This window comes from Nylanderia fulva, unplaced genomic scaffold, assembly GCF_048542155.1.
Source record: "Nylanderia fulva isolate GAGA-0341 unplaced genomic scaffold, ASM4854215v1 Scaffold5, whole genome shotgun sequence".
NCBI lineage: Eukaryota > Metazoa > Arthropoda > Insecta > Hymenoptera > Formicidae > Nylanderia > Nylanderia fulva.
The window spans coordinates 1,983,370-2,010,194 of NW_028190587.1; the positions used below are offsets into that span (position 1 = coordinate 1,983,370).

The window sequence follows — 26,825 nt, forward strand, 5'->3', positions numbered from 1 at the left end:
CACGCACGTGCGCCAGCGTGATCCGCGTGTTAAGGCACGCTGCCTTGCCAATACGACCCGTGAATTGGGTTATTTCGAAAGTGTATAAACATTCGAAAGTAAACAGCGTCGAGAAATATTGCAATACCGAGTATATACGAATATGACAATCGCGTCATCGGGACAATGCTAAATGATGAGCGAAATTTTCTTACAATCACTCCTGTTGCGCATTATTATTATTATGATTCGTTGACGTTATTCAACGTCTGTTTCGTTGAGCGATAAATAATTTTGAACCTGCTTGTATCGCACGATCGTAGTCTTGTGAAATTAACGACGAGGCAATAATTAAGAACGTTGCTCGTAATCGAGAACAACGGAGCGATTCGTTAATATGAAATAAATAGCATTTCTCCACATCTCCTAAATGAGTCTAGAAAAAAGCAAATGATATCTACAACTTTAATATTCTCTTTCTCTTTCTCGATTGAATAAATCACTTCTTAATCATCGGTTGAGAACTGCAACGACATTACGTTTAATTATTTTATTAAACAGCAATAATAATATGTAACGTGCATTGCTAAGTAGACTGTTGATTATAGCAACTACGTTTACAATAATAGTTTTTAGATGCAGATAATAGCATATAGGAGCAATAATATCTGTAAGTCTATAAGAGAACTTTATTACGAGATCATGTAATGCGTAATAGCCTACGAATTTGCTGCGTTCAGCAGGAAAAGCTGCCTTACAACTGTTGTAAGATTCGTGAATCTCATAGGTGCATATGCTCTTAGATTTAGCTAAGATTAAGAGCATACATCAATCAGATTCACGAATTTTATTGGTTGTAAAATTCGTGAATCTGATTGGTGCATGCTCATAACTGACTCATAACACCATTCAGATTCACGAATCTTACAACAGTTGCAAAACTTTTTCCTACTGAACACTGTTGTAAAAATTGTTGTAAAATTGATGAATCTGATCGGTGCTCTTGATCTTAGCTAAATTTAAGAATATGCTCCTGCACCAGATTCACGAATTTTATAACCAATAAAATTCGTAAATCTGGTGCAGGAGCATATTCTTAAATTTAGCTAAGATCAAGAGCACCGATCAGATTCATCAATTTTACAACAATTTTTACAACAGTGTTCAATAGGAAAAACAGTTTTGCAACTGTTGTAAGATTCGTGAATCTGAATGGTGTTATGAGTCAGTTATGAGCATGCACCAATCAGATTCACGAATTTTACAACAGCGAGCGTTCAGCAGAAAAATCATTTTTGCAACTGTTGTAAAATTCGTGAATCTGATTGGTGTATGAGCACGCTCTTAGATTTAGCTAAGATCAAGAGCACATACTCTTTAGATTCAGCTAAGATCAAGAGCAATCAGATTCACGAATTTTACAACAGTCACAAAGCTGCTTTTTCTGCTGAACGCAGCCTGTCTTCTCATTCGACTCAAAGGAGAGGATTATTAATTCGAGTACGTAGATCCGTGTCGGGTCCACATCACGAAGACCCGAGTTCGCGTCACAAAACCGCCATCATCCATGAAAGAGAGAGAGAGAGAGAGAGAGGAGGGAAGAAAGAACCGCGAAAAGGAACAGTGACAGCACTGAACATACATATATATATACATCGAAGGAGCGCGCCTTCGGCCGAAACAAAATCGCGAGGCCGCCAGGATGATGGTGTATGGCTACGATTGCGCGCTCTCGACTCCACGCAGTGGAGTATCGATAGTATATCGTGGAGTCGAATGGAGAGGAAACGGCGGCGGGAGAACAGGCTGAAGAGAGAAAAAGAGAGAAAGAGACGTATACTCAGGGTGGCGGAGGCGGCAATGTGGAGCGGGTAGAGGAGCAGCGGGGGTTTCTCTCCACGCTTTTGCGGTGGTAAGCGAGGTCGGAGGCAAGAAGGGGGACAGGGCTATGCTCGGCGCAGGCAGAAGTGGACGGGCAAGAGCGATTCAACCTCCTTTCACTTTCAACGAGCTCGCTCGCTCGTTCGTTCGCCGCGTTTCATGCGCGACCGACGAACACTCCGCGTACGAAAATAGGCAACGCTGCTGTGTTTTCGCTCCCCGGACCACCCCGTCGCCCTTTCCCCTTCCTCCCTTCACTGCCCCCTTTTCTCCCCCTGCGGGAGAGATCAGTTCAGAGGCGACCAGAGCGACCCGACCTCCTCGACAACGGGGTTCACGAGGGTGGCGTCGCGACGCTGCTTCGTGACCCTGAAATGGTGAGACAAGTGGGATAGTTAAGATAAGTGAGATAGGTGAATGAGCTCGTGATTGTTGGATTTTTTAAATTATTTAGGTGATTCGATATTTCATTTAATTAGATCTCTGTAGATTGTCTTCGAAATGAGAATTCGATGAAGCAGGATGTCGATATCGAGAGATCATTTTAGACAGAGCATGCACATCTCAGATTTTCGCAAATCTTTTTTTTTTAATTACAGACTTTTGCCATTTAATGTCAACTGTTTGATTACAAGGAGAGAAATAGAGAGAGAAGTTGAATGAAGCGACTGTAATTGGTTGTAGCTTTGAAACTCGCAGAGAAGTAGAGTACGATTCGTGAATTATCTCTGTTAAAATATAAATGATGCAGGGAGAATCGGAGGTATTCGATGATTTTCTACAGGAAATTTTATATTATTGAGCGTAGAGGCATAACAATTTCTCTCCGCGAAACAGGCGTAAAATACTTCTGTAACAAGACCGGAGATTGTATAATATATAATACGCTTTTGCTTAATATAATGATTTTTTTGCAGTGTCTGACTTTCTAATAGTTTCCCATCGAACAACTTTATACGCATTTAAAAATTCTATCTTTAAACAGATGAACAGAATAATCATAGAATAGAGAGAGAATATCGAAGCGATCTGAAGAAAACCATTAACTGGCGCAAACATAAAAGGAGATAAGAATTGCTTTCCAAACAAGGCTGATTATTTTCGGCTTTCCTTCACCAGTAATTATTAAAGTTAATAACCAGAGATAATATTTGTAGCCACTCACACATAAAACTAAAGTTCCGCTATATCAGAACTTCATTGCAGAACTTTATGCATAATATTACTTATCTTAAACTGATCTTGGCATAATAAAATACACTTTTTCATTATCTTTTAGATGTTAAAACATTCAGTGTAGAACTATAATTTAATTATATTTTAATTTAATTTAACTTACACGACAGAATGCAAAAATTCCATGTCGTAATAAAAAGAGCTAACACTCGTATGAAAATAATGATTTTTCCTCGCTCCGTATCGTCGGATATTCCAACGTTAAAGCGGAGAAAATGATTTACAAATGGGTCCTTGCGAAAACCTCTTGGGAACCAATTGCTCCATAGTTGTAAACGCTCCCGGCTGTGTTCCTTTCATGTTTAACTCGTTGCAGGAAATATGCCGCCCGCGCGGCGAGTAAAAAGCGTAAAACGTGCTTACGAGACTCTGCGCTGGCGAGTGTTAATCGACGATTATTATGGATTACGCGAGTGACCATTGTGACGCCTATCCTTTGCACCGTTGACAGATTACGGTCCCACCGGGTATGCATTAAACCGTTTATGTACGTTATGGCTTCGCCATTGATTCTCCAAAGTCATAGGCACTCGAAAATCTATTCTTCGTCGAAGACAAATTCGTTTGTCACTCGAAATAAATCGTACTGATAAGTATCTCTTCTTTTTTAATTTAACATTGTATTTCCAAATGCGTATTTATTTTATCGTTACTGATATTGAACCAATTGATTGATATTTCATTGTCTTTCTTTTAGAAAGATTCGTCAGATTATATTAAGTGAGATAGAATTGCACAAAATTGACTTTGTCAAATTATTTGAATATATTTGAGATCAAAATATTAATCTTTACTTTGTCCAAGAAATTACAATCGAAAATTCAGAGATTTTTTCTTAATAATACTGACATTTGGTCAGATAAGTCTCTAATTAACTTTTACACATTAAAGTATTTAGATTTAAAATCTTGAACTATGTACATGGAATTTTCTCATAGAATTTACCCTCAAATCATGGTAGAACAATAGTATAATATTGGAAAAATTTTGTAAGAGTTTCTCTGATTAATATTTACCACAAATAAATATTAATATATACATATAATAAAATTAATCGAACATATTTTACATTTTATTGCGGTAGATATTAATATTTTTTATTGTGGCAAATATTAATAAGAAAAACTTAAAATTCTATGATTACCATGATTTTCAGAGTAAATTCGAAGAGAAAATTCTCTGTGTAGATGACATGCTGATTGAAAAGAAATCTCTTGAAAAAGATTAATATTTAAATACAACCAAGAATTCACAATGCAAGTAGTATATTAAAAATTAGATATTACTTCTCAACGTTTGTAAATTTTTTCAAAACAACTCGTTGATCAATCTTAATATGGCTCGTTATCAGCGATCAGTTTGAAGAAGCCGATGTATAGAGATCGCGGGTTTGGATGCGTTCGCGATAGCATATCGTGAGTGTAGGAAACACGAGTGCCAAATATATACTGTCATGATTTTGCGTAGCACGCGTATATATAACAGAAATAGCAGACGGTGCCCGCACTCTCGCTTTGTCCCACTTATCTAGCGATTAACCGTGACTTCCGCTTTCGTCGACGTCCGACTCAGAAGACCGCCAAGGTTGTTTCGTTCACGCCTGCGAGATTTCCCTCGATTCTCCGATGCGTTTTTTCACCGTAATGACCGTCTCGAGCTTTACAACTGTGCAGACCGACTGCAAGTTTCTCGTTGCTTTCGCGTATAAAACTTGGAATGATCTTGGAAGTGTCGGAAAATCTCGAGTTCTTCGATCGTTTTTTTTTAGTTACAATATTTTCTCTCAATATTACGGATTATTTAAATTAATTTAAGTGTGAATTATTGAATAGTTTTCCAAGTACTTATTCTCGTTCTCAAAGATTGAAAACGAAATTAAAAATTAGGCTTTAAATAAAAAAAAAAGTTTTTTATTGAAAGACTACAGTCTTCCTATATATCATGAAAGAGATAAATGTATTTAATTAAACTTTTCATTACAACATTTGTTAATACTTCACAGTATATAAAAACGAAAAAATATCTAAAGAATTAATTTTTTCGTTTGAGAGATGTTTTATTTCCTATACATTTCTCGAATGGAAATTAATTCTTCAAATATTGTTTTTTCATATCTACATAGTGTTTTTATTTTAACTTTCAGGTTGAAATTGATTTAAAAAGCTAAGGCTTCTATCGTAAATGTTTTATACAAAAGCTGTAGAATTTTAAGGGAAGCATCTTGTTATAAACTCTTATCCCAATGGAGATATTTTCGAGATTTCGAGGTCATTACTTTTTAAATGGAACCACTATAATTTTCTTACATAAATCGATTTCTTGTAATATTTGGTGTAAAAAATTGTTACAGTTGAATAGTCGAAAAATGAATGGTTTACGAAATATTTCATATTTTTTGTCAAAATGTGTCAGGATAAAGCATAAAAATCCTGTAAATTATTCAAATTCATTTTTTGACTATTCAACTCTAACAATTTTTCATGCCAAATATTCCGAGGAATCGATTTATGTAAGAAAATTATAGTGGTTCCGTTTAAAAAAGTGATGATGACCTCGAAAATATCTCTACTTGGATTAGGACTATATTAACAAGATATCCCTCTCAAAATTCTAAAACTTTTATAAAACATTTTTCTATGGAAGTCTTGGTTTTTAAGAAACCTAGAGTCAACCCTAGAGTTAAAATGGGGTACCTTGAAAAATATATATATTTTAAAAATATATATTTTTTGAGAAATGAAGTGCAACTGAGACCATATCGAACACAATACAAAATAGCGCAGAAATCATTCACGATATATCTGTTAAGGGCATAGAGGTCCAGAAGCACCCAAACTCTTGACCGGTGCTAAGGATTGAAAAAAGAAATAAAGTGAGCACATCATACCTGAGAGATGAGAGATGGCCAAATCACCGATTCTTCCTTCTCATTTCAGCCGTGCGAGCGGACAGGATGCGAGGCGGTAGAAACAAATTCGGGCCCATGTACAAGAGGGACCGAGCGCGCAAGTTGCAGCTTATACGTCAACGACAAATGGCCATTCAGTCGATACGGGGCAGTCTTGGTGACCCATCCAGCTATTCGCCCGCGGTGACGCCGTTGTTGCACATCAAGCAGGAGATCCAAATACCTCAGGTCTCGAGTCTGACCTCGTCGCCGGACTCGAGCCCGTCCCCCGCGACCGTGGCTGCCGGCCTGGTCACGACGCAGGCAGGCGGTGCTAATCAGCACCAGCTGATCGCGCCGTCCACCCAACCGAACATCGGCACCAGCAGCAGCGGAGGCAGCGGTGGCGGCGGCGGAGGCGGCGGCGGTGGCGGCAATCACCTGCACAATCTCAACCCCGGTCTGGAGAGCAAACTTTGGACCGCGAACTCCACCACCTCCGGCACGAAGGTCTTCAACTTCGGTGAACAGTCCGCGCAGCCCCACGGCGGCGGGGTGGCCGGTTACACGCCTAATCCCGGCGCCGTTCTGAAAACAAATAATCCGATGATAAGGGACTTCCTGTCATCGATCGATGACCGCGAGTGGCAGACGTCTCTCTTCGGACTCTTACAAAACCAAACGTACAATCAGTGTGAAGTGGACTTGTTCGAATTAATGTGTAAAGTGCTCGACCAGAATCTGTTCTCGCAAGTGGATTGGGCTAGAAATTCGACGTTCTTCAAAGATCTCAAGGTAAGAACCGAGTTTTGAGAAAGGTTCCTTTTTTTATAACTTTTTATTTTATATTTTATAAGGAGGATGAAGGTGTCGATACAATATAACACGATTATTACACGATCCCACGCGTATTAAAAATCGTAATTGCAATGATTGTGTCAAGAATCTTCTTTGTCGAAAGAGAAGTTTTGTTCTTACCGATAAATAACTCGTTGCCTGGCCTGCTCGTGCCATGAGCGGGGATGTGAGGTAACCAACGGCATTGCACAATCACTACTGAATGATTTCAAGCATCGCCTCATATCTAGGTCATAACAAGATACGTTTCTGGGTTATGGCGGTTGCCCCAAAGCAGCAGGACTGCGTTAATTATCAATATTTTTAGCTGTAAGTTTTCTAACAATTTTTTTAGTTTTACTTCAACATGGCAAATTTGTTAACAACGATATAAAATGAAAGGAGACAAGTTTGTTGAAATCTTTCGTCGACAATATGGTATACCACTGCTACCGGATCTTCATACTACATTTTTATTAAAATCGTGTTATACGTTTAAATAAATTTCTTAAAACATTATAAATATGCAAATCATTATATATATATAATATTGAACACATTTTTATGTTTTTATTACAAAAAGGAATATTCTGGAATGAACAAAGTGTATATTAATGGTTCAATATTTAACAAACATTATACATATATATATATATATATATATATATATATATATATATATATAAGCAATTAATATCATTTATATTAAAAATTACATTTTTAAATTCATTAACTGTTCACGTTCTCTCTTAAATTTAATTATTTCTGAAAATATTGTCATTACTGTATTGTGTTGCTGTATAAAATTTTTATGCAAAATATGAAATCCTAAGTGAAATATAACAATTTTTCTGTATGTTTATCACAATTAATAATACATTTACACAATGAATAAATGTTATTTTTATTAGGTTGACGATCAAATGAAACTACTACAACACTCTTGGTCGGATATGTTGGTGCTAGACCACCTTCATCAAAGGTTACACAATAATCTACCCGACGAGACGACACTTCATAATGGCCAAAAGTTTGATCTCCTTTGCCTCGGCCTACTCGGAGTTCCTGCCTTGGCCGATATCTTCAAAGATCTATCCAAAAAACTTCAGGATCTAAAATTCGACCCCTCCGATTACATATGCATGAAATTTCTAATGCTGCTTAATCACGGTAAGTAAAATCAGATTTATACACGCGTTCGTCTCGTAAGTGACGAGTTTTGAGAAACAACAGATAATAATTAAAGTAATAAGACAATTTGTTTCAAAGTTAGCACATTGCATTTCTCTTTCAAACGTGATTCTTGTAGAAATGTCACGTCATAGAAACTTCCTGTAATAACATTTGAAACATTATACATAACATCTCATAGTTTAATTTTTATATTTTGTCTAATTTTTAAATAAATATAATTGTAATTAAAAATTTAATTTGTACAAGACATTTGTATAATATATCGCTTATTCTCTGCATAAATGTATATATTAATATATATTAAATGTATATGTTCAATTTGATTCAGATGTCCGTGGACTAGTAAACAAAAAGCATGTGCAAGAGGGTCACGAGCAGGTTCAACAGACGCTTATGGAGTACACGCTAACTTGTTACTCATCTATACCGGTGCGTTTCATTGCGAAATTCTCCCTCATATATACTCATCTAAAGTAGGTTAGCAGACAGTAGATATTTAATTATATTCCTTTTTTTCGATCTGCGCAGGATAAGTTTAACAAACTGATAGCAGTATTACCGGAAATCCACGAGGTGGCAACTAGGGGAGAAGAGCATCTTTATCAGAAACATTGTAGCGGAAGCGCGCCGACGCAAACGCTTCTCATGGAAATGCTTCACGCCAAGAGGAAATGAAACGATCAGTTTTTCTTGGTAATTTTTGCCATCGAATATAATTCGTCGCTATATATATATCGGGAAACAAAATATATATATATATATATATATATATATATATATATATATATCGAAGTCCTGTTATTGCCCCTAATCGTGAAATAGAGTGGACCTCAAAGTACATATAAGAGCTAAGATGCTGCTAAGGTATCAGACCAAGTAAAGGGGCCCTGGTTCAAGATATACCTATGCATACAAATCAAGTATAGACGTACACATACTTTACATATATATATATATATACACATAGTATATGTATCATAAAGTGTATTTAAATATATAAACACATATATTTTCTATATTTGATGTTGAAGTTTTAGAGATGTATCCGTGAAGAATTACCCCTGTTGGCGGGTACAAGAGCAGGGAAACAGTAAGCAAGATGCCTTGAAAACAGTACAAAGGGTGGTTAAAACAAACACAAAAAAATATTGGTCAAAGGGCAGGCAACTTTGTCTAAATAAGTAAAACTATTTTTCTAATATAACTTAGAAGCGAATTTATTTTTAAGCATACCACACACCACTGAAGCCTTGCTCTCACTCAAACGAAATATATATCGTACTACCGTTAAAGAGAATCGAAAGTCTCTTTCTCTCTCTCTCCAGATCAATCGTGCTTCTGCAAGGGATTCAATGGGCATACTTGAATGACAATGAATTGTATGTGATATACATATATGTTTCTCGCACGGCCACCTGGGCATCCTTAGAATTTCCTATAAAAAAATCTGCATTTTGTCACACTTGCACACAGCAGGGCTATTATTGTAAATATCTAGTTAACACATTCCATTTATGTTGTAAAGTACGAATCCTGTTAAATATGTAATTATCATATTTTGTGTATAGTCGAATAATAATGAAATGAAATAAATATATTTCTGTTGCTTATTCTCGAGAAAAAATTATTAGCTACTTAATGTCTTCACTAATTTTAGAATCTTATTCATGTAACTTCTTTATTATTTTTCAAATAGGTGGCGGAAAGGAATAACTACAAATTGCGATATTTTACTATTGTATGTTGTATCATAATAAAGATTCTGTTTTAAGAAATAAAAGAATCATTGGAGCAAGGTTTATGTGGTCCTATATTGTCTAGCGATTAATTCTAAATATATAAGGTAACATTAATCGCGTATCGCAGTTGTTAAATAGAGAAATATTTAGTAAATGTTAAGCTAGAGCGATCGAAAGTAGACATTTTTTACTAATAGATTATTATTAAATATTAATTATATTATTAATTATTACTATTATTATTGTTTAGCCGATAGTCAGAAAATTTTTCAGTGCTGTGAAGGTTGTCTTTCCGACGCCTGTGGTATATCAAAGCCATTGGAAATTATAATATTGTGTCAGACGCAAAGCTTAAATGTGACAAAAGAGACAGAAATCTCTCCTCGCACCTGGTAGATTGGTAATGTTGCCCGTTGCGACTCCTCTTGTATTTATTCACGTATCAAACACACGTACCTGCTACAAAAATGCTATTTTACTACTTTCACTTTTTCCACCGATTTTTCGTAATACATACATACATATATATATATATATATATATATATATATATATATATATATATATATATGTGTAATTAGAGTTGTGAACGACTTGTTGACAAGCGCAAAACTCGACTTTGTCACGTTAGATTAAGAATCGAGTGTTAAATCAAATCAAGAGAAGAGCGGTAACGAGTATTATTACCACGGAAATAAAAATATTTTGACGAGGGCATCGTATATGTACTTATCGCGCGAGTAAAGATTTATGTCCGCCGTCAAGTGTTTGACTTTATACGCCGATCTATAGAAAATGCTAATGTTCCCAAATTTTCAAATCGTCTGGTTCTTCATATAGGATGTAATTGGATACACAGGTCTAGGTTTATCATTATTCTCATCTTCAGTGCTTCTTTGCAAAAGAAAAAAAAGGATTTTTATTTTAACTCACGACACGAATGACTACCTCTTCATATCTGTATTAAGTTTTTATACTTTTACATTTTTAGTAACCACATACCTCAGAATAGACGCCCAGATAGCAATTTGAGTGAAATGAGTGAATGTAATTACGCATAAACAAATATTTTTAATCCGTATAGTGTGTATAATTACACATTAAGAAACTACGATATGTAATACAACTTATTAAAAATATCGTACATTGTATATGTCCACATTTTAGATCTTAGTTATATTATTATTATTATTATTATTGTAATTTTGCAACTTAGTTCATAATTGTGTCACTTACCATGTATTAGTTACTGCTGTTACATTTGAAAAAAATCGCTTTAAATCATACATTGCTGTTTGGGTGAGACAAGTTCACGCTACCGTTTATTTATTGTATATCGTCTTTTCTCATTTCTGAGACCTCCTGCTGAACGTGTCGGTCTGATAATTTTGGGACAAATCGTATTAATCGCATCATTTCCTTCTCTCTTTCTATGTTAATGAAAAAAAAACTAAATTTTGAAGATATAGCTCTATATCAATTATCTTTGTATATATTGGTATATAGGATTAAGGTATATAAAGTGTGACATATTAATCTCTTTAAAAATTTAATTTTAGGAAGACATTTTCTTTTTTATATAAAATGTGTACAGGATTTTGAAAGGTGATATTTAATGGCAATAATATCTTTATATATATTTTTTTAAACGAAAAAAATCTTTATTAACAAAGTGTCATTATTTTTTTCTAGAAAATTTGCTGAAATAGACAAATTCAATAGTAATATTTTTTAAAAATATTAACATAAGTTTTGCATCCAATTATATCGATTATAGCAATTCTATAACCATGTATTCAATAACATAAGTGTGTATGCTTATGAAGAATACATGTGTCAAATAAAATTATAACAGAAGCATATATAAGCACGTTTCTATTAATACATAGACATGAACATTTATATGATGCTAAAGCTTGTGCAAATATTGAAAGAAATTACATTGAAAAAATAATGAGATCATCATATTACTATTATTTTTCGAAAAAAATAGCATAAAGTATTATAGTCACTACATATTCCTTTGCAAAATCGCATGTTTTATTTCAGATGTTTTCTTTCAATTTAAAATAAGTATATTTTTTTCAAACATTAATATGCCATGCTTTATAAACGCCTCATCCTATATATAAGTCCATCCCGATTAATGACTCGATCTGTCACATGTTTATTAACAATTGTAATTAGTAAATACGACAATTACAGCGTTATGTATATTTTTTTATGTTAAATATGTACAGTTACCAATTATGATTGGCAAATAATCTAATTTAATATCAATGTGATTCTTTGATCCAATAAAACGTTGGAATAAAGTTTAAAAGAAAAAAAAAACTATTATGCGTTGTTATAACACTGCCATTAGCAGTTGGCAATTGTAAATTATGTAGAAAAATTATAATTGACTGTAAATATATCTTTATTATTAACAGATAACTGTTCCTTTCTAGAGTTAACAGCGCTATTTTTTATATGCTATACTGATTGAACCTCCACAATGACATTATTTCCCTCATTTGTAGTATTGTTACCAAGATGATGCGAAATTGCTAAAGATAAGATATTTGGAAGGAGAGTTGAAAATGGTATATAGGGTCAGTCAATATGCCATTTTGTGAGATTCAAAAAATAATATTTTATAATTCAATTACTTGTTAGGATATATATACAATTATTGCAAAATTTCAATGTCCTTGTGCACTCGAAAAGAAAGAAAAACGAAATATTATCATAATTCGTAACTTGAATGCTATTATTCATGTATCATATGACTTGTATATCACAATATTTGTTTGCTTTGTATAAATATAATATAAAGAACATTGCACACAGTGACTAATAAAGATATTGCAAGTATGGCAATCAATATCAATTTTTGATTTGCTAAAAAAAAATCTTCATACATTAATCTTTATGTTGAGCTATATTATATACAGATGATGCATTAACATACGTTTTTTGGTTGTAATCACAATAACAGTAACAATCAATAACATATCACCATGATTAAAATCATATACATGTATTAAAAAATCAAATGCTATTGCGCTTAATGCACTAAATTTTTCATAAATTAACATTCATTTTCGTTACTTATAAAACTACTGAGTGAAATGATTGATGTAAGTTACTTTCAATGATTATATATATATATATATATATATATTAATATATACTTATTAATATATATATATATATTATTAATATTACATTCTTATTAATATATACATATGAATATATTATATAGATTATATATAATATAGTAATGCATCTTTTAGATTTATATGAATTATTAAACACGAATAATTTACATTAAGATTTTTCATGTTTGAAAAGAGAAAGTTATTTCTTAAATAAAGATCATTGAAATTTTGAATATCTTCAAATAGAAGACAAGATAGGTTTCTAAAATATATAACTAATAACTTAAATGCAATATCAAATAAAATCATCAATTAAAGCAAAGAAAATTTATGATTAAAGATAAGAAAAATGTTTTAATTTATATTTAATGAGCGTCTGATTTTAAGAACGTATTATAACCCTCTTCGTTCATCAAACTTTTGATTTCGTCTAGGTTGTCTAACTCTACTTTAAAGAGCCAACCTTCTTCATAACAAGACGTATTAATTAAGCTAGGCTTATTTTCGACCGCCTCATTTTTTTCTGTAACTTTTCCACTGACCGGACTTATCAATTCTGAAGCTGCCTTTACTGATTCTAGAGCTCCACATTCCTCTGAAATATTACATCAATTTTGATCTCTCTAGGTAAAAAATGATTAAAAAAATTTAAATTTAAATTATATTGTATTATATAAAATATACCTAAGGTCATCAGCCAAGCTGTATTCATATATTTACAAGAATAAAAATGTAAGTATGAAAAGTGTTACGTAATATAAATCTAAGAATATTTTATATATTCTAGAGATAGAATAGAAAAAAATATATTTTTTTTTATAGTAATGTACAAAAGTTTTTTTCGTTTTAATCATTTTTTTTATTTTTGAGACTTACTTCTTTTCAAAAATCTGATATTAGAAAAGAAGAAAAAGTATATGTCCTTACCATCTTTCTTGACTGTGGATCCTACATCAGGAAGTTGCGCAAATACCACATCTCCTAGTGCATCTTGTGCATAATCCGAAATTCCAACTGTGCCCACTTTGCCATCCACTGTCACCCATTCGTGTTGGTCGGTGTACCATCGTTCTTTAAAAAAAAAATTATGTATTTAAACTGTAGCGAACACTTATTCGCAACTGTAGCTAAAATCATGTGATTTATTTATTGAAATAATCAAGCAATTTTAATTATCAGAATGATAGTTGAAATATATCATGTGTTATTGAAGGGCATTTGAGATAATAAAGCAGTTAAAATATTTTTATATTATTACATTATTATATATATTATAATTATAAATATATAATTATCATATATATATATATATGTTTTTATATATATATATGTATATTATATATATTAAATATATAAATATATACATATTATATTATCATATTATAATTTTACTTATATATATTATTATATATATTATAATTATAAATATATAATTATCATATATATATATATATATATGTTTTTATATATATATATGTATATTATATATATTAAATATATAAATATATACATATTATATTATCATATTATAATTTTACTTATACTATATCACTATAAATATTATTTTATAATATAATCACACACATTAATTTCAAAGTCACTCCTTTATAGCAATCAACAAGATTGAAGAGAAAAATCTTGAAAAAGAGAAAAAAATCGCTATAGATTTGTTTATATCATATAATTTGTTTTTTATTAATTCATTGTATATATTTTTTAGCTCTATTTACCAGCTCTCAAACACCGAGTTGTGGTTATGGAGCGCCATGCGGCGAGAGATATCCTCGATTTCCCGGTCGCGTTGAATAAATCGTTTCTACCCTGGGAAACGAGCGTCTTCATCGCGCACCTGCTGATATGTACCATCAACCTTGCCATTTTTTAAAATCCTTTTCTACCGCGATGTAACCTTCTTGCAAGCGAAACGAGACGTTCGCCGGCCGAGTCTGGTCGAATAATGAAAGAGAAAAGACTCGGATTGATTCGCTGTTCTGTCTTCTGTCGTCATCGGCCCCTTTTTATCTCGTCTCGAAAATATAAATAAAATAATCGCGTTAAATATCTAACACCTAAACAAGCCAATACAAACCGATAAACATATATATATATATATGCATATAAAAATTTGCTCATAATATTAATCTTTTTTATTTTTCACCTTACGTAGAGATCCTTTTTCTTAAATTATAACTTGTATTATGTATAATCCTATCTAAACAATCGCAAGAGGACAGTTTTAACAGATCAGCAAATGATCTCCAACCTTTGAGCTATTGAACTAATTTTATATTTTGATTATCAGTCAGCATTCTCAGCAATTAAGTGTTCACTTGTAAATGTTATTCGTTAGATTCTTAAGAATGACATCGTCAGACTTTGTTGGCATAAATTATGATTTGCAACTTTATTAGCAAAATGTATAGACAAAGTTTTCAGATTAAAGAGCAACATTTTCTGCCTAAATTTGTATATTGTTGTTAAATAATTATGTTGAAAATGATTACAGGTTTAGATGATGGCGATTCATGCATCTTTTTCTTATTTACATACACATAATCCAATGGTTTTTGTTTTATAGAACTTCATATAAAAATGAAGAATTTACTTATGCATCAAAAAAGTAGAAATTTATTATAAACATTAAACGTACATGTGTACTTTTAAAATTATTGTTATATGAATATAATAAGATTTGATAGTGTTACTTACAATGTATTCATATGGAATTTACATACTCAATGTTACTCAAACTGTACATCACGTGAGTTTAATGCGATAGTCACGCGTTAAGAATATCTCGTCACACAAGTTTATCAAAGTTCTTACATATCGGTGACCTCAGAGATCAGTGTCATATAAACTTATCAATATATAAAAAATAGTTTGCTGTGAAATAAGCATATATCTCTCTTTCATACATTGGCTACATAAGTATCTTTTGTGCCTGTATATCTATATAATATATAAATGTTTCTGTAATTTTTTTATCATTTTACAGTATCAATGATTATCATTCGATGATGAGTCTATGTAGTCAAATGATAAAAAATTATATGTACGAGTACACACAATTAACAGGAACACAAACTAATAAATCTTACAAAAATATTTTTCCCCACATTAGTTATACATAAATAGAAACATTCATACTAATTCTATTTTCATGTCAATTTCTCACTGAATTCTTGTCATGATAATTCTATGTTAATAACTAGATAATCTTACAAGATATAAATAAAATTTAATTCCAAATTATTATATTGACATATAATTTTGTCTAGTCTTTGCTAAATGTATTTAATTATATAATTATTCAATCAATAATAGTTTTTTTCTAGAAAATTTTAATTGATATTTAATAAATTAGCTGTCAGCACGCGTATGACGAGATATTCTAAGCACATAAAGAAAATAATCACAGAATTAATTATAATCCAATAGTGGAAGAACGACCAGTTGAATTGTGAATCGAGACTGGAACAGGCTTACTAAGACACCATTCATACCAAACCTTTTTAGAATCACATCTGCGCCAAAAATGGACCACTATTTCATCTCCTGCCTTTAATTGTATTGGTTCCTACATCATTAAATATTATTATCATCATATTATCTATTAATATTTATATGATTATATATATACCTTAATTGGAAAGAAGATTGGAAACCAACTAAACATATCTGGACTATATGTGTTGGGTTCTATGCTCAATGTGATATTTTCATATAAAATTGCCAAAAAGTATCCTGAAAATCCATGTAACACGCAGTTCTGGTCTACTTGAAAAGATTTTGTTTCATATCTCGAATTATCAGTAACAACATCTATATAATTATAAATGAGAAAATTAGAACATAAATTAAAATACAAAAGAAATTATCAATACTTTATATTTAAACAAACCTGTATTTGGATGTTTGAATGTAAAAAGTGGTTTTGGATTTGCTATGTTGTATTTATTTTGAAGATGTACCACATATGGAGTTTCAAAATGAGCTAATGGATGTTTATCTTTATCTCTAAGTTGTCTTACTTCATTATACAATTTAGAGGAATGCATGGGGGCAATATATGAAGTATATGATTGCGGTATGCTGATTCCATCCTCTAACAAGTTTATAAAACAAAAAAGCAAATAATTAAAAATGTTTATATTAGTTTTAACTATAATGCAATTTGTATAATATGCAATATAAACCTCTTAAGAATTTCATGACATTATCTAAGCATTCTGGAGACAATTCATTATCGCCAAAGGATCCGAGTAATTCAGAAATAATAATATCAGCTTTTCCTGGGGGATTCCAATCTCTCATGTCACAAGATATTACCGTAACTTTATCTTTCCACAAATCTCTCTGAAAAGCCTGTAATCTGTAAATATAAAAAGTGAAACAATGTATATGAATGCATATAAATGCATATCTTTTCTGATCTTTATTTAAAAAAATTCTTACGTTATCACAGCATTAGGATTCTTTTCTACCGCATATACTTTCACTTTCTGACAGGCCATCTCTGCAGCATTTAGAGATGCGGTTACAATTGGTCCTCTTCCAGCGCCAACTACCATAATGACTCTAAAAGTTTTAAATTGTTATGTTTTTATAGATATTACATGATTATAACTTACATTTCTCTTTCTTCCTCCTTAATCTTAGGTATGATTCCTTTGATAGCTTCGTATGTAGCATTCTGATATTCTCGATATTTTACAGGGTCTTTTTCAAATATTTCATAAGTTTGTGACTCAAGATTATCCATTAGAGGTTGTAAAGGACATTGTAAATAATCTTCGTATCCTCGAGCGAATTTTTCTATTGTTCCATCACTCTGGCATCCCTAAAGGAATAAAAACATTAATAAATGAATAATGAGTAACACTAAGCGTTTTAGACGAGCGGTTATTTGAATATATTTTTATTGTCATCTAATAACCACTCGTCTAAAAAACGTCTTGTTTTACTCATATTCATTTATTAATAAGTTACGAGTTATTGTCATTTTCATTTATGAGAAATTATTTTCTATTTTATAAAATATTATAAACTAATTATATTAATCTAATCTAAATTAAATTATGTAAATCTCTTGGTATATAATTGATATAACTTTACAATTTCTTATTGCTTTACCTTCCATAAATAATCAAGATAATTGTGATAATAGCTAATACTTTGGTAACGCGTTGCGCCTGTCAAAATGAATTGTACTTCTAATGCAGCGAATTTTTTCACCATTGCTTGATGTGCTTTACTTAGTACCGGATATCCCTTTTTATTAGTTAGAAATAATGTTGTTGGTAAAATTAAAGATTTCACTGGTTCGCCAAGCCATCTATCTACCTGGTATTTAAATCCAAAATTACTGTATTGATACATTGCACATATTGATATTAAATAATTTTAATTTTTAAAAAATTAATTTATAAGTTACCTCTTCCATTTCAGGCACATCATGACTAATGATTAATGCAATTCCTAATCTCTTATTATAGTCACATATTGTTCTAAATGCATTCCACCATTCCCATGGATTTTCATCTACTGGACAATCTTCTGTTCTGTAAAAATAGGCTTGTCTAATTGGATTTTCCATAGGAACTTGTATCCAAACCTATAACAATAGAATATATATATTTTAATGATTTTAAATGGTGCCTTATAACCTATGGGTAAAAAGATGAAAATTTTCAACTTTTGGTAAGCATATTTTTAATTCAAATTTCTTAATAAAAGATGTAGATAGTGTATACACTTTAAGGAAAATTAGTGAGACAGTAATTAAAAACAAAACTGAATTGTATTGTTACCTGAAAACTAGTATTGTTATTTGATATTTTATCAGAAATAATCCTTGCAAGATTCACATTTTTACTTATCCCACGTTTCAACTTCAAAGTCACTCCTGATAAACCAAAATGGCTAGCTAAACCTATTTCTTGATTCAAGGCTTCTTCACTATTTTTTCTAATAACTGGATCAGTCGAATCCACATTAATAAATGGTGAAAATTTGCCGATTATTAAACTATTCCAATCTGCAAAATAAATTGTAGATTGTATGAAGTTGATTTATTTATTGTATATATTTTAAATATCAATAATATATTGATATGTAATTTAATATAGAGAGACACAAGAGATTAAATCTATAATAAATATTTATATACCTGAACTACGTAAAATTAAGTCGGGCCTAGTAAATGGGCCTGGACGATTCTTGGCAGGACCAGAGATAAATTCCCTCTTGAATAAAGGGTGGACCAAAGGAACACATATAAAATCATATCTGAAAGCACAAATAAAAATATAGCATAATTGTACACAAAAAATTTGATAAATGAAATATGTACAATTAATAGTGACTTACTTTGAGTCGTTTGCGTAAACTAAACAATCGTTTAGATTCGCAGCACAACCAAAATCTAATCCACAAGAAACTGGTCGTGGACTTGTCATTGCAATATATAATAAAATATATATTTTTTCTTTTCCGAAATATATATAAATTGATTTATGTGATGTATGATTTCAATTCTATTTCTTTTCGCACAGTAGGATCGTCAAATGACTATTGGATGGAAGCCGGCAATGTATAAATTTCAAATGTTTTCAATTAAATATATAACCATAATAATTGTCCACAATTTGTCAGAACCACTAATAACGATATTTTATGTTCCGGTTTTATATCGGCGAAGCAACGTTTAAAGAAACGTGATTAATAAATTAAATTAATATACACACGTGCATAAAGTTAGATGGTTATATTTCGTACAAAGCCATCAGTTTATAGCAGCCATAGAAAATATTACACATAGAAAGCTTTTCGAATGTAGAAAATTTAAGTACAATTTTCATGCGTTTCTATTTTAGAATCAACCAATCAAAATCAAGCATTCTTATTATCTTGGGAATACTTGATTATGATTGGTCGGTTTGTTTCCGAATTTATGTCAAAAATTTGTCTGCATGCAATGACGTTTTAAAATGAAGAATTATAAATAGAACAGAAAGAAAGAAAAAAAAAAAATAAATATGCACAAGAATTAATAATACCTCTTTGGTGGTTGAAAGTCTCGTCTTTTCTTCTCTCTCTCCCTCTTTTTCTTTCTTTCTTACGGAGTCTACTTCCTGCACCGCCATCTTAAAGTGCAGTGTCATCGGCGCGTCTCGTCAAGTTCGGAGGAGAGGTAGTCTTTCGATCTCGTTCGTGCGAAAGAGCAATTTTTTTATATATATTTAGCAGCAAAAATGTCGACCGGAGCACTTTTTGGTAATAACGCATCGCGCGGCGCCTCGAAAAATCTGGTAGAGTTCAAGGCTGGCAAGATGACTGTCAAAGGGAAGATGGTTTATCCGGACACGAGGAAGGGTCAGCTCTACGTCTATCAGTCCGATGATTCGTTGATGCATTTCTGCTGGAAGGATCGCACCACCGGAGTGGTCGAAGATGTACGATGATTCTTACTTTTTAATATGTAAAAAGATGTTGGCTAATTTGCCCTACGCTTTTTCATCAAATCTCACACTGATAAAAATTATATTTCAATCTTAATTATATTTTAGAATATAATTTTATGATATAAGTAGATATATGTTTATAGTCGAGTATGTTTTTCAGGATTTAATAATCTTCCCTGATGATTGCGAATTCAAACATGTTCCTCAGTGTAAGACTGGCAGAGTGTATCTTCTAAGGTTCAAGTCGTCGAGTAAGAAGTTCTTCTTTTGGCTACAGGTATAACTTTAATTATGTTAATTAGTTTATTAAATAATTTTATATTGGTGTACTGTTATAGAAATTTAGAGTTAATTAAAAATGCTTATGTTTTCTTTTCACAGGACCTTAAAACAGATAAGGACGAGGAACACTGTAGAAAGATTAATGATGTACTTAATAATCCTCCGACACCTGGATCTCAGAGAAGCGGTGGAGCTAACGCAGAAGGAGATCTTCAGAATTTGTTGAATAACATGTCGCAACAGCAGCTCATACAGTTATTTGGTGGTGTTGGCCAGATTGGTGGGCTAGGTAGCTTGTTAGGTACAATGAATAGACCGCATAGTGTTCAAAGTACAAGAGCTTCCACTACAACTTCATCCACTCCGGCCACTACTAACATAGCTAGACCGCCTCATTCGCTAACTCCTGGGCCTAATACGGACTCTAAATCTTCAAGTGAGTTGAATTATTTAATCAACTATAGCAATATAAATTGACGATAATAATCTAGATAATAATAAATCATCAGCGAGAACACCAGCTCCGTCCACCCCGGCCACGACAGCAGCAAGTTCAAACAATAGAATACAGCTTAGTGATTTGCAGAATTTTCTATCAGAAATTCCGACACCATCTCGGACTGAACCAGCTGTGCAGGTAATGTCATATTTTTTCTTCATATTTATTTAATAAATGAATATAAGGATATATATATATATATATATATATTCTATTTTTATTTTAATTGGAGGATAATCAAATTTATTAACAAATGGCTGATATTATTAGATGTGCAAAATATAATATATATTCTATTTTTTAATAATATTATAATTTGATTAGAATTTTAAATCAGCATAATTAAATTAAATAACAACAGTTCTGATAAAAACTTTTTAATATACTTGTTATATAAGTATATGTTTATACAGAGCAAAATATCAATAAGTGTGTTTTTAGAGATTCTTTGACTTTCATGAATTAGTTTTTACTTAAGAAAAATATAGAAATATCTTATAATTTTTGCACAAAACTTTCAATAAACTAAAATTGTAAGTTTTGGGGAAAAATAGAAGACAAAGTCATTTTTAGTTAATTTAAATATCGTCTACTTTTTGATAGAAAAAGGAAAAAAGAGAGGAAAGTTTGAATTTGTAATCTAGTTACAAAAGGTATACATATATTAGAAATTAGAAAAATGAGAGATAGTATTTTCATTAAAGAATTGTTTCCAATTTTGCCAAAGTAGTAATCAAAAAGATATTTAATGATACTGAGACATCTTAGCTTAAATATAATATAATATGGTTATTTATAAGGCGTTTAATTGAAAGTAAATAAAAACTGCAACATTAATGTTGTATGAAGAACTGATTTTTTTTAGCAAAACTATGTTTAATGCAGTAATGAAAGCTTAATAGATTTTTTAGAGAATGATAAATTATGCATTTAAATTTGGTTTATTTAAAAATGGTTTTACATCTCATACTAAAACATTTTATATTTATTTATATTTTATAAATAGAAGCATATTTCAAGATATTTATAATTATTTAATAACATTAATGATATATTTTTTTGTCGTTTATTTTATCTAGAAATTATATCATTGGATAATATTTTTTTTTAAACGTTATGATAAGATTAAACTTGATTGATCATTTAATAGATTACACAAAAACCACGCCTTTAATACATTTCTGGAAATGTTTTGTCTTGTATTTTTATCTTAAGAAAGATAAGAATTTGAAATATTATTAAATCTGATTTTATTGAATATGTGTAAGAGAGAGAGAAAGAAAGAGGAAAAGTTATTATTTTCTTATTAGACTTTAGAGTAATAAAACTATATTAAAAATTGACTTGTCACAGAATTATATTAATATAGAAGAGAGTAAAACAAGATTAACAGAAGGAGAGTATTTTCATACAATGTATGTATATAAAAATATAATACTTAGAGAGAGAGAGAGAGAGAGTGTGTGTGTTGTGTAAACGAAAATAAATGTGAAATCATATACACAATTATAAACTATAAGAGAAAATAACTCAGAAAAGTTCTCAACGGGAGAACAAAGAAGAATACAGAGAATTTAAAGAGTGGACAGATTATATTATTAATTGCATATTTCTTGCAGCTGCTATCATTATCAGTGATATAAAATACCATTCTTGATAACAGAAGTTAGCAGACACAATATCCAGTATTTGTTTAATCACTGTCTTATAAGTATCTAAGCTGTTCTTTGGGTGAACAAAACAAGAATAACAAGCAACTTTGTGTTCGTTAATTGCCAGATTAATTAGAAATTATATAGTACATTGTTATATTAGAAAAGTCATTAACAAATTGAAAATATTATCATATGCATTAAAATTAACAAAATTATGACTAAGAAATTTGATGGAATAATGGACTTTGCGTTTAATTAATGTACCACCTAAATTAGAATTCTAGTGTGCTAGACAGAGATAGTTAAAAGTTTACATGTTAATTTATATGTTTGTGGATAACTAATATCATTAGACAAGTCATATAATGAATGTATTGTGGCTAACATGTTCTATAATGTTGCATTTGCTTTTCTCTGTTTATGAAACTTGTAAAGTTCTAATAATCTATGAGAGATTTGCACAACACATATACATTGTCAAGCTTTAAATATTACGTAATCATTTAATGCATACAATACAATATATAATATTGTTTTAAAAAATTGTTAAGCATCTTTTAATATCACACTCACACTATAAAATTATATTTAGTAATGCGTTTTTTATATCCTATTAAGCTGTATTTAGTAGAAAATACTTTTATAAGAGAAAGTTTTAGTATGTGTATGTGCAATAATCATTTCAAGAGATTTAATAATATAATTTAATTACTAAATTGATTAGTTATTGAAGAGAGGTGGATTGTGATAAAATAACATAACGGAGAATCGAAAGAACGAGCCATGGTTTTCTCACTATTCAGTAGTATTTTCTGTCTGAACTTTTCCTGGTTGTCGGAGACTCTGGCTCTGCTGAGCAGTTGGGGAAGTTTCTCCGGGTATATCTGTTGTTTTCGCTCAGCTACAGCGCAGCTTATTGTCCGGCAGAGGGGCGTAGCTACTGAGCTGACCAACGCCATCCCGGCGGCGATCTCTGCAACGGAGAGCCTGGAGAGTGCCATGAACGTGCACTTGCCACCAGGGGACAACCTGTCTACCACGCTCTCGTCTCCCCAGTTCTCCCAGGCGCTATCAATGTTCTGGTCTGCTTTGCAGTCGGGCCAGGCGGGCCCTGTCATCCGTCAATTCGGCTTGGGATCGGACTCCGTCAATGCTGCTGCCAGTGGAAACATCGAAGAATTCGTCAGCGCTCTGGAATCCGAAGCGAAGAGCAGTCAAGGACAACAACAGCAAGCGCAACAGGGACAGGACGACAAGAGTAAGAAGCAATCACCATCAGCTGCTAGTCCCGATAAGGACGATGACGATGAGGGCATGGCGTTAGATTAAGGATAGGATTTGTACTCATCTTTGAGAGATTCTTTTTTTTTTTCTATATAGAAACCATGCACTTGGATGTATATTGTGTTATATTAATCTACATACGATACAAGTCCTTTCAATGGATACAGATATTCTTCTCCGATATAATTTAAGTAACATTTTTTTCGAAAATATATATGCAGATGTTTTTCTAAATGTTCGATAATCTAGTATTTATACATCATTGAAAGATTAGTAAACAATGTCGATATACAAAAATGTTAAACAGAAACGAATAGAAAATTTTATCTTGTATATTTATTAATAAAATTAAATAAGGTACGAATTATTGGACAATTTTGTATACATACAGTACATGTTATTACTGAATTTATTATTGCTCCAATAAAATGCAAAATTTAACAAAATAGTGCGATTTATTTATTAGTGTGTATGTGTATAATTTAATATGTATATATATGTTTAGAATCAAATTTGTTTGTATCATTTAAAATTAAGAGAAAATAGTCTCTTTCTAGAGAAGAGAACACATTGCTTTATTCGCAAGACATTGAATTGTTACAACAAAGTTACAATAGAGTGTAAAATTTAAATCGTAAAAAAGCGGCAAATCGAGAGTCCAATCGGACGCTTTTGTTTACGACGCACAAGCGTTTTATTGGCTCTTCGCGATAATCGATATACAATATCAATTGTCTGTTTTATCAATGTGTCTGAATTGCGTATCAAAATAAAAATATATGTATGTTAGTTATAATGTTGTAGTATTACGAATAACTGTAATGAACATTTAATGTAATAATTTGAATTAATTTTCCTTTTCAGAGAAAAAGAGGTTAGGTCGAGGAAGAAAAGGTAGGTTGAGGGGACGCCGTGAAATGTGTTGTCAAGTGTTTGCATGGTTGATTCACGGCGGCATTCTATTGGCTGTTCGATCGTGACTTCATTCAGGCATGTTGTAAGCTGGAGAATGGAGAAGCCAACGTTCAGGTAATTTTGACAGAATTTTTTTCTTAATAAAATACAGCAGCTATTTCATTAATCATTCATTAGTAAATTAGCGTGCGATAATAGTGGAAATTTTACAACTAAACTTTTTATAAATATTAATTTAAAGAATAAAAGTGCGTACATGAAGATAAAAAAATAAGAAAAATTGCTCAGAATTGATTTTACATGATAAAATTATGTCAGAACTAAAATATATATATATATATATATATATATATATATTGTTCATACTTTTATATATATAAGTATATAATTATAGTAATAAATTACAAACATCGAGAAATAAAAATCTGAAGAACGAACTAACCAACAATTCTTAAGAATGCTAAAGTAATGAATCTTTTTTTTATTTGATAAAAGTAACGTTTGCAAAATTGGAATCAAAATTTATAAACGAAATTATAAAATGCTATTCAAAATTAAAATACAATCCGGGGTGGTTCGCGTGTCATATATTTTCCTTTAAATTAAACATAATTTTCTAGATACGTTGATCATATGCGTGAAGATAGGAATGAAAACAGCGGCACACGCGGGCGTCTCGCGGCCAGATTCACATCGATCGGAGCAGCCGGGCGTTTTGTTTGTAAACAAGAGGCCCTCGTCCGTGGATTGCGCCCGCTCAGTTTGCGGCCCTGGGGGCCGCGCGCGCGGCTGCGCGAATCGAACAAGTAGTGAGGGGGCTCCCTCGCGAACGCTGATCGCCGAATGCGCCTCGGCGAAATTCAGAGCTGAAAAAGCCGCGGTTGAATAAACGTAATCGGAGCCGGACGCGGCCCTCTTTTCCGTCTGCGAGTGCGCTCGATCGGCCGCTTCGGCGTGCCGCGACCCATTCTGGCCAGTGTCATCGTGCAACAAGCTGCGGGTAACGCGATTACGCTCATTGTTGTGATAGCGGTACCGCGGCGGCGGTGTTGAGAAGCGAGCGGGCAGGCAGGCAAGGCATAGGCTAGGGAAAGCGGAAGGGGGAACGGGGAGACCGAAGCGGAGCGAAGTGAAGTTGTGTGCGAGAGAGCGGGATACCCGCGCGCGCAGCCCATACGTATGCACAATGGCAACCTTGACACTTGGTGATCGTTTTTGACGGCTCCGCGTCGCGAGTGAAAGCGGAGGGCACTCCTTGAGCAGCGGCATCGAGACGAGGAGGAAAAAAAAAAGCAAGAGGAGGAGGAAGAGGTGAAAAAGGAGGAGGCGCAGGAAGAAGAAGAAGAAGAGGAGGAGGTGGTGGTGGACGGTAAATGGTGCCGAAAGACGCGGGAGCGCCGCGTACGTAGACGTCGACATCGGGATTCGGCGCGGAGTCACGCATCCGTTGTATATACATATATATATATATATATATATACACATATATATATATATTTCTCTCCTTTCCTTTGTTTTGATTCGGACGAGATCCCCGCGAGAGCCAAGTGAAGTTGTGTCGCGTTTTGCGTCGCGTCGTGCGCGCAGCGTTTTGGCATTTTGACACGCCGTGGCATCGAGTTAAAGGTTAGTGACAAGTGTCATTGGTCGACAGATTGTATGAATCATTTTCTCTCCGCTCCGACCCTCGTTCTCGTATTTCCTCATCGTCCTCGTCAGCATTGTCATCTTCGTCGTCGTAGCGACGTGCGTGCGTGTCGCGTGTTGACTACGAAGCGATAAATTCGTGAAATCTATCTCGTTTATTATCAACAATTTACATATATAT

At 32.4% G+C, this 26,825-nt stretch overlaps 5 protein-coding genes across 8 annotated transcripts in view; 3 read left to right on the forward strand and 2 right to left on the reverse strand.

Annotated features, from left to right (window-relative positions):
- The window catches only part of ftz-f1 (ftz transcription factor 1), a 31,909-nt gene extending 19,290 nt beyond the window's left edge, over window positions 1-12,619 (forward strand). Inside the window, exons 3-6 of the mRNA XM_085487065.1 lie at window positions 6,033-6,778; window positions 7,732-7,990; window positions 8,343-8,443; window positions 8,543-12,619. Of these exons, the coding sequence (XP_085343191.1) occupies window positions 6,033-6,778; window positions 7,732-7,990; window positions 8,343-8,443; window positions 8,543-8,689 (1,253 nt within the window). The 3' untranslated portion in view covers window positions 8,690-12,619. The remainder of the gene's footprint in view (window positions 1-6,032; window positions 6,779-7,731; window positions 7,991-8,342; window positions 8,444-8,542) is intronic.
- On the reverse strand, window positions 9,045-15,269 carry ppl (glycine cleavage system H protein, mitochondrial). The gene is made up of 3 exons (XM_029315224.2): window positions 14,627-15,269; window positions 13,824-13,967; window positions 9,045-13,491 (listed from the first exon to the last, which is right to left on the reverse strand). Exons 1-3 carry the CDS (start codon window positions 14,772-14,774, stop codon window positions 13,262-13,264), a joined length of 522 nt encoding a protein of 173 aa, XP_029171057.1. The 5' UTR covers window positions 14,775-15,269; the 3' UTR covers window positions 9,045-13,261.
- Window positions 15,270-15,346: 77 nt separating this feature from the next.
- On the reverse strand, window positions 15,347-19,701 carry csul (protein arginine N-methyltransferase 5). The gene is made up of 11 exons (XM_085487058.1): window positions 19,269-19,701; window positions 19,069-19,187; window positions 18,710-18,936; window positions 18,334-18,513; window positions 18,033-18,242; window positions 17,531-17,739; window positions 17,355-17,477; window positions 17,096-17,271; window positions 16,801-17,004; window positions 16,540-16,721; window positions 15,347-16,476 (listed from the first exon to the last, which is right to left on the reverse strand). Exons 1-11 carry the CDS (start codon window positions 19,355-19,357, stop codon window positions 16,324-16,326), a joined length of 1,872 nt encoding a protein of 623 aa, XP_085343184.1. The 5' UTR covers window positions 19,358-19,701; the 3' UTR covers window positions 15,347-16,323.
- Window positions 19,702-20,022: 321 nt separating this feature from the next.
- Rpn13 (regulatory particle non-ATPase 13) lies at window positions 20,023-24,528 on the forward strand. 3 transcript variants are annotated; one of them, XM_085487059.1, is made up of 5 exons: window positions 20,023-20,353; window positions 20,523-20,639; window positions 20,744-21,080; window positions 21,136-21,281; window positions 23,726-24,528. In XM_085487059.1, the coding sequence occupies exons 1-5, from the start codon at window positions 20,153-20,155 to the stop codon at window positions 24,125-24,127; spliced, it is 1,203 nt and encodes a 400-aa protein (XP_085343185.1). In that variant the 5' UTR covers window positions 20,023-20,152; the 3' UTR covers window positions 24,128-24,528. The 3 variants fall into 3 exon arrangements, with proteins under 3 accessions (XP_085343185.1, XP_085343187.1, XP_085343186.1); XM_085487061.1 differs by having other exon boundaries at window positions 23,894-24,528; XM_085487060.1 differs by having other exon boundaries at window positions 20,024-20,353; window positions 21,154-21,281.
- Window positions 24,529-24,984: 456 nt separating this feature from the next.
- AGO1 (protein argonaute-1) overlaps window positions 24,985-26,825 on the forward strand; it is a 29,059-nt gene continuing 27,218 nt past the window's right edge. Inside the window, exons 1-2 of one of the 2 annotated variants that reach the window (XM_029315268.2) lie at window positions 24,985-25,111; window positions 25,618-26,623. The gene's annotated coding sequence lies outside the window, so the exon portion shown is untranslated. The remainder of the gene's footprint in view (window positions 25,112-25,617; window positions 26,624-26,825) is intronic. The other variant, XM_085487054.1, reaches the window with a different exon arrangement.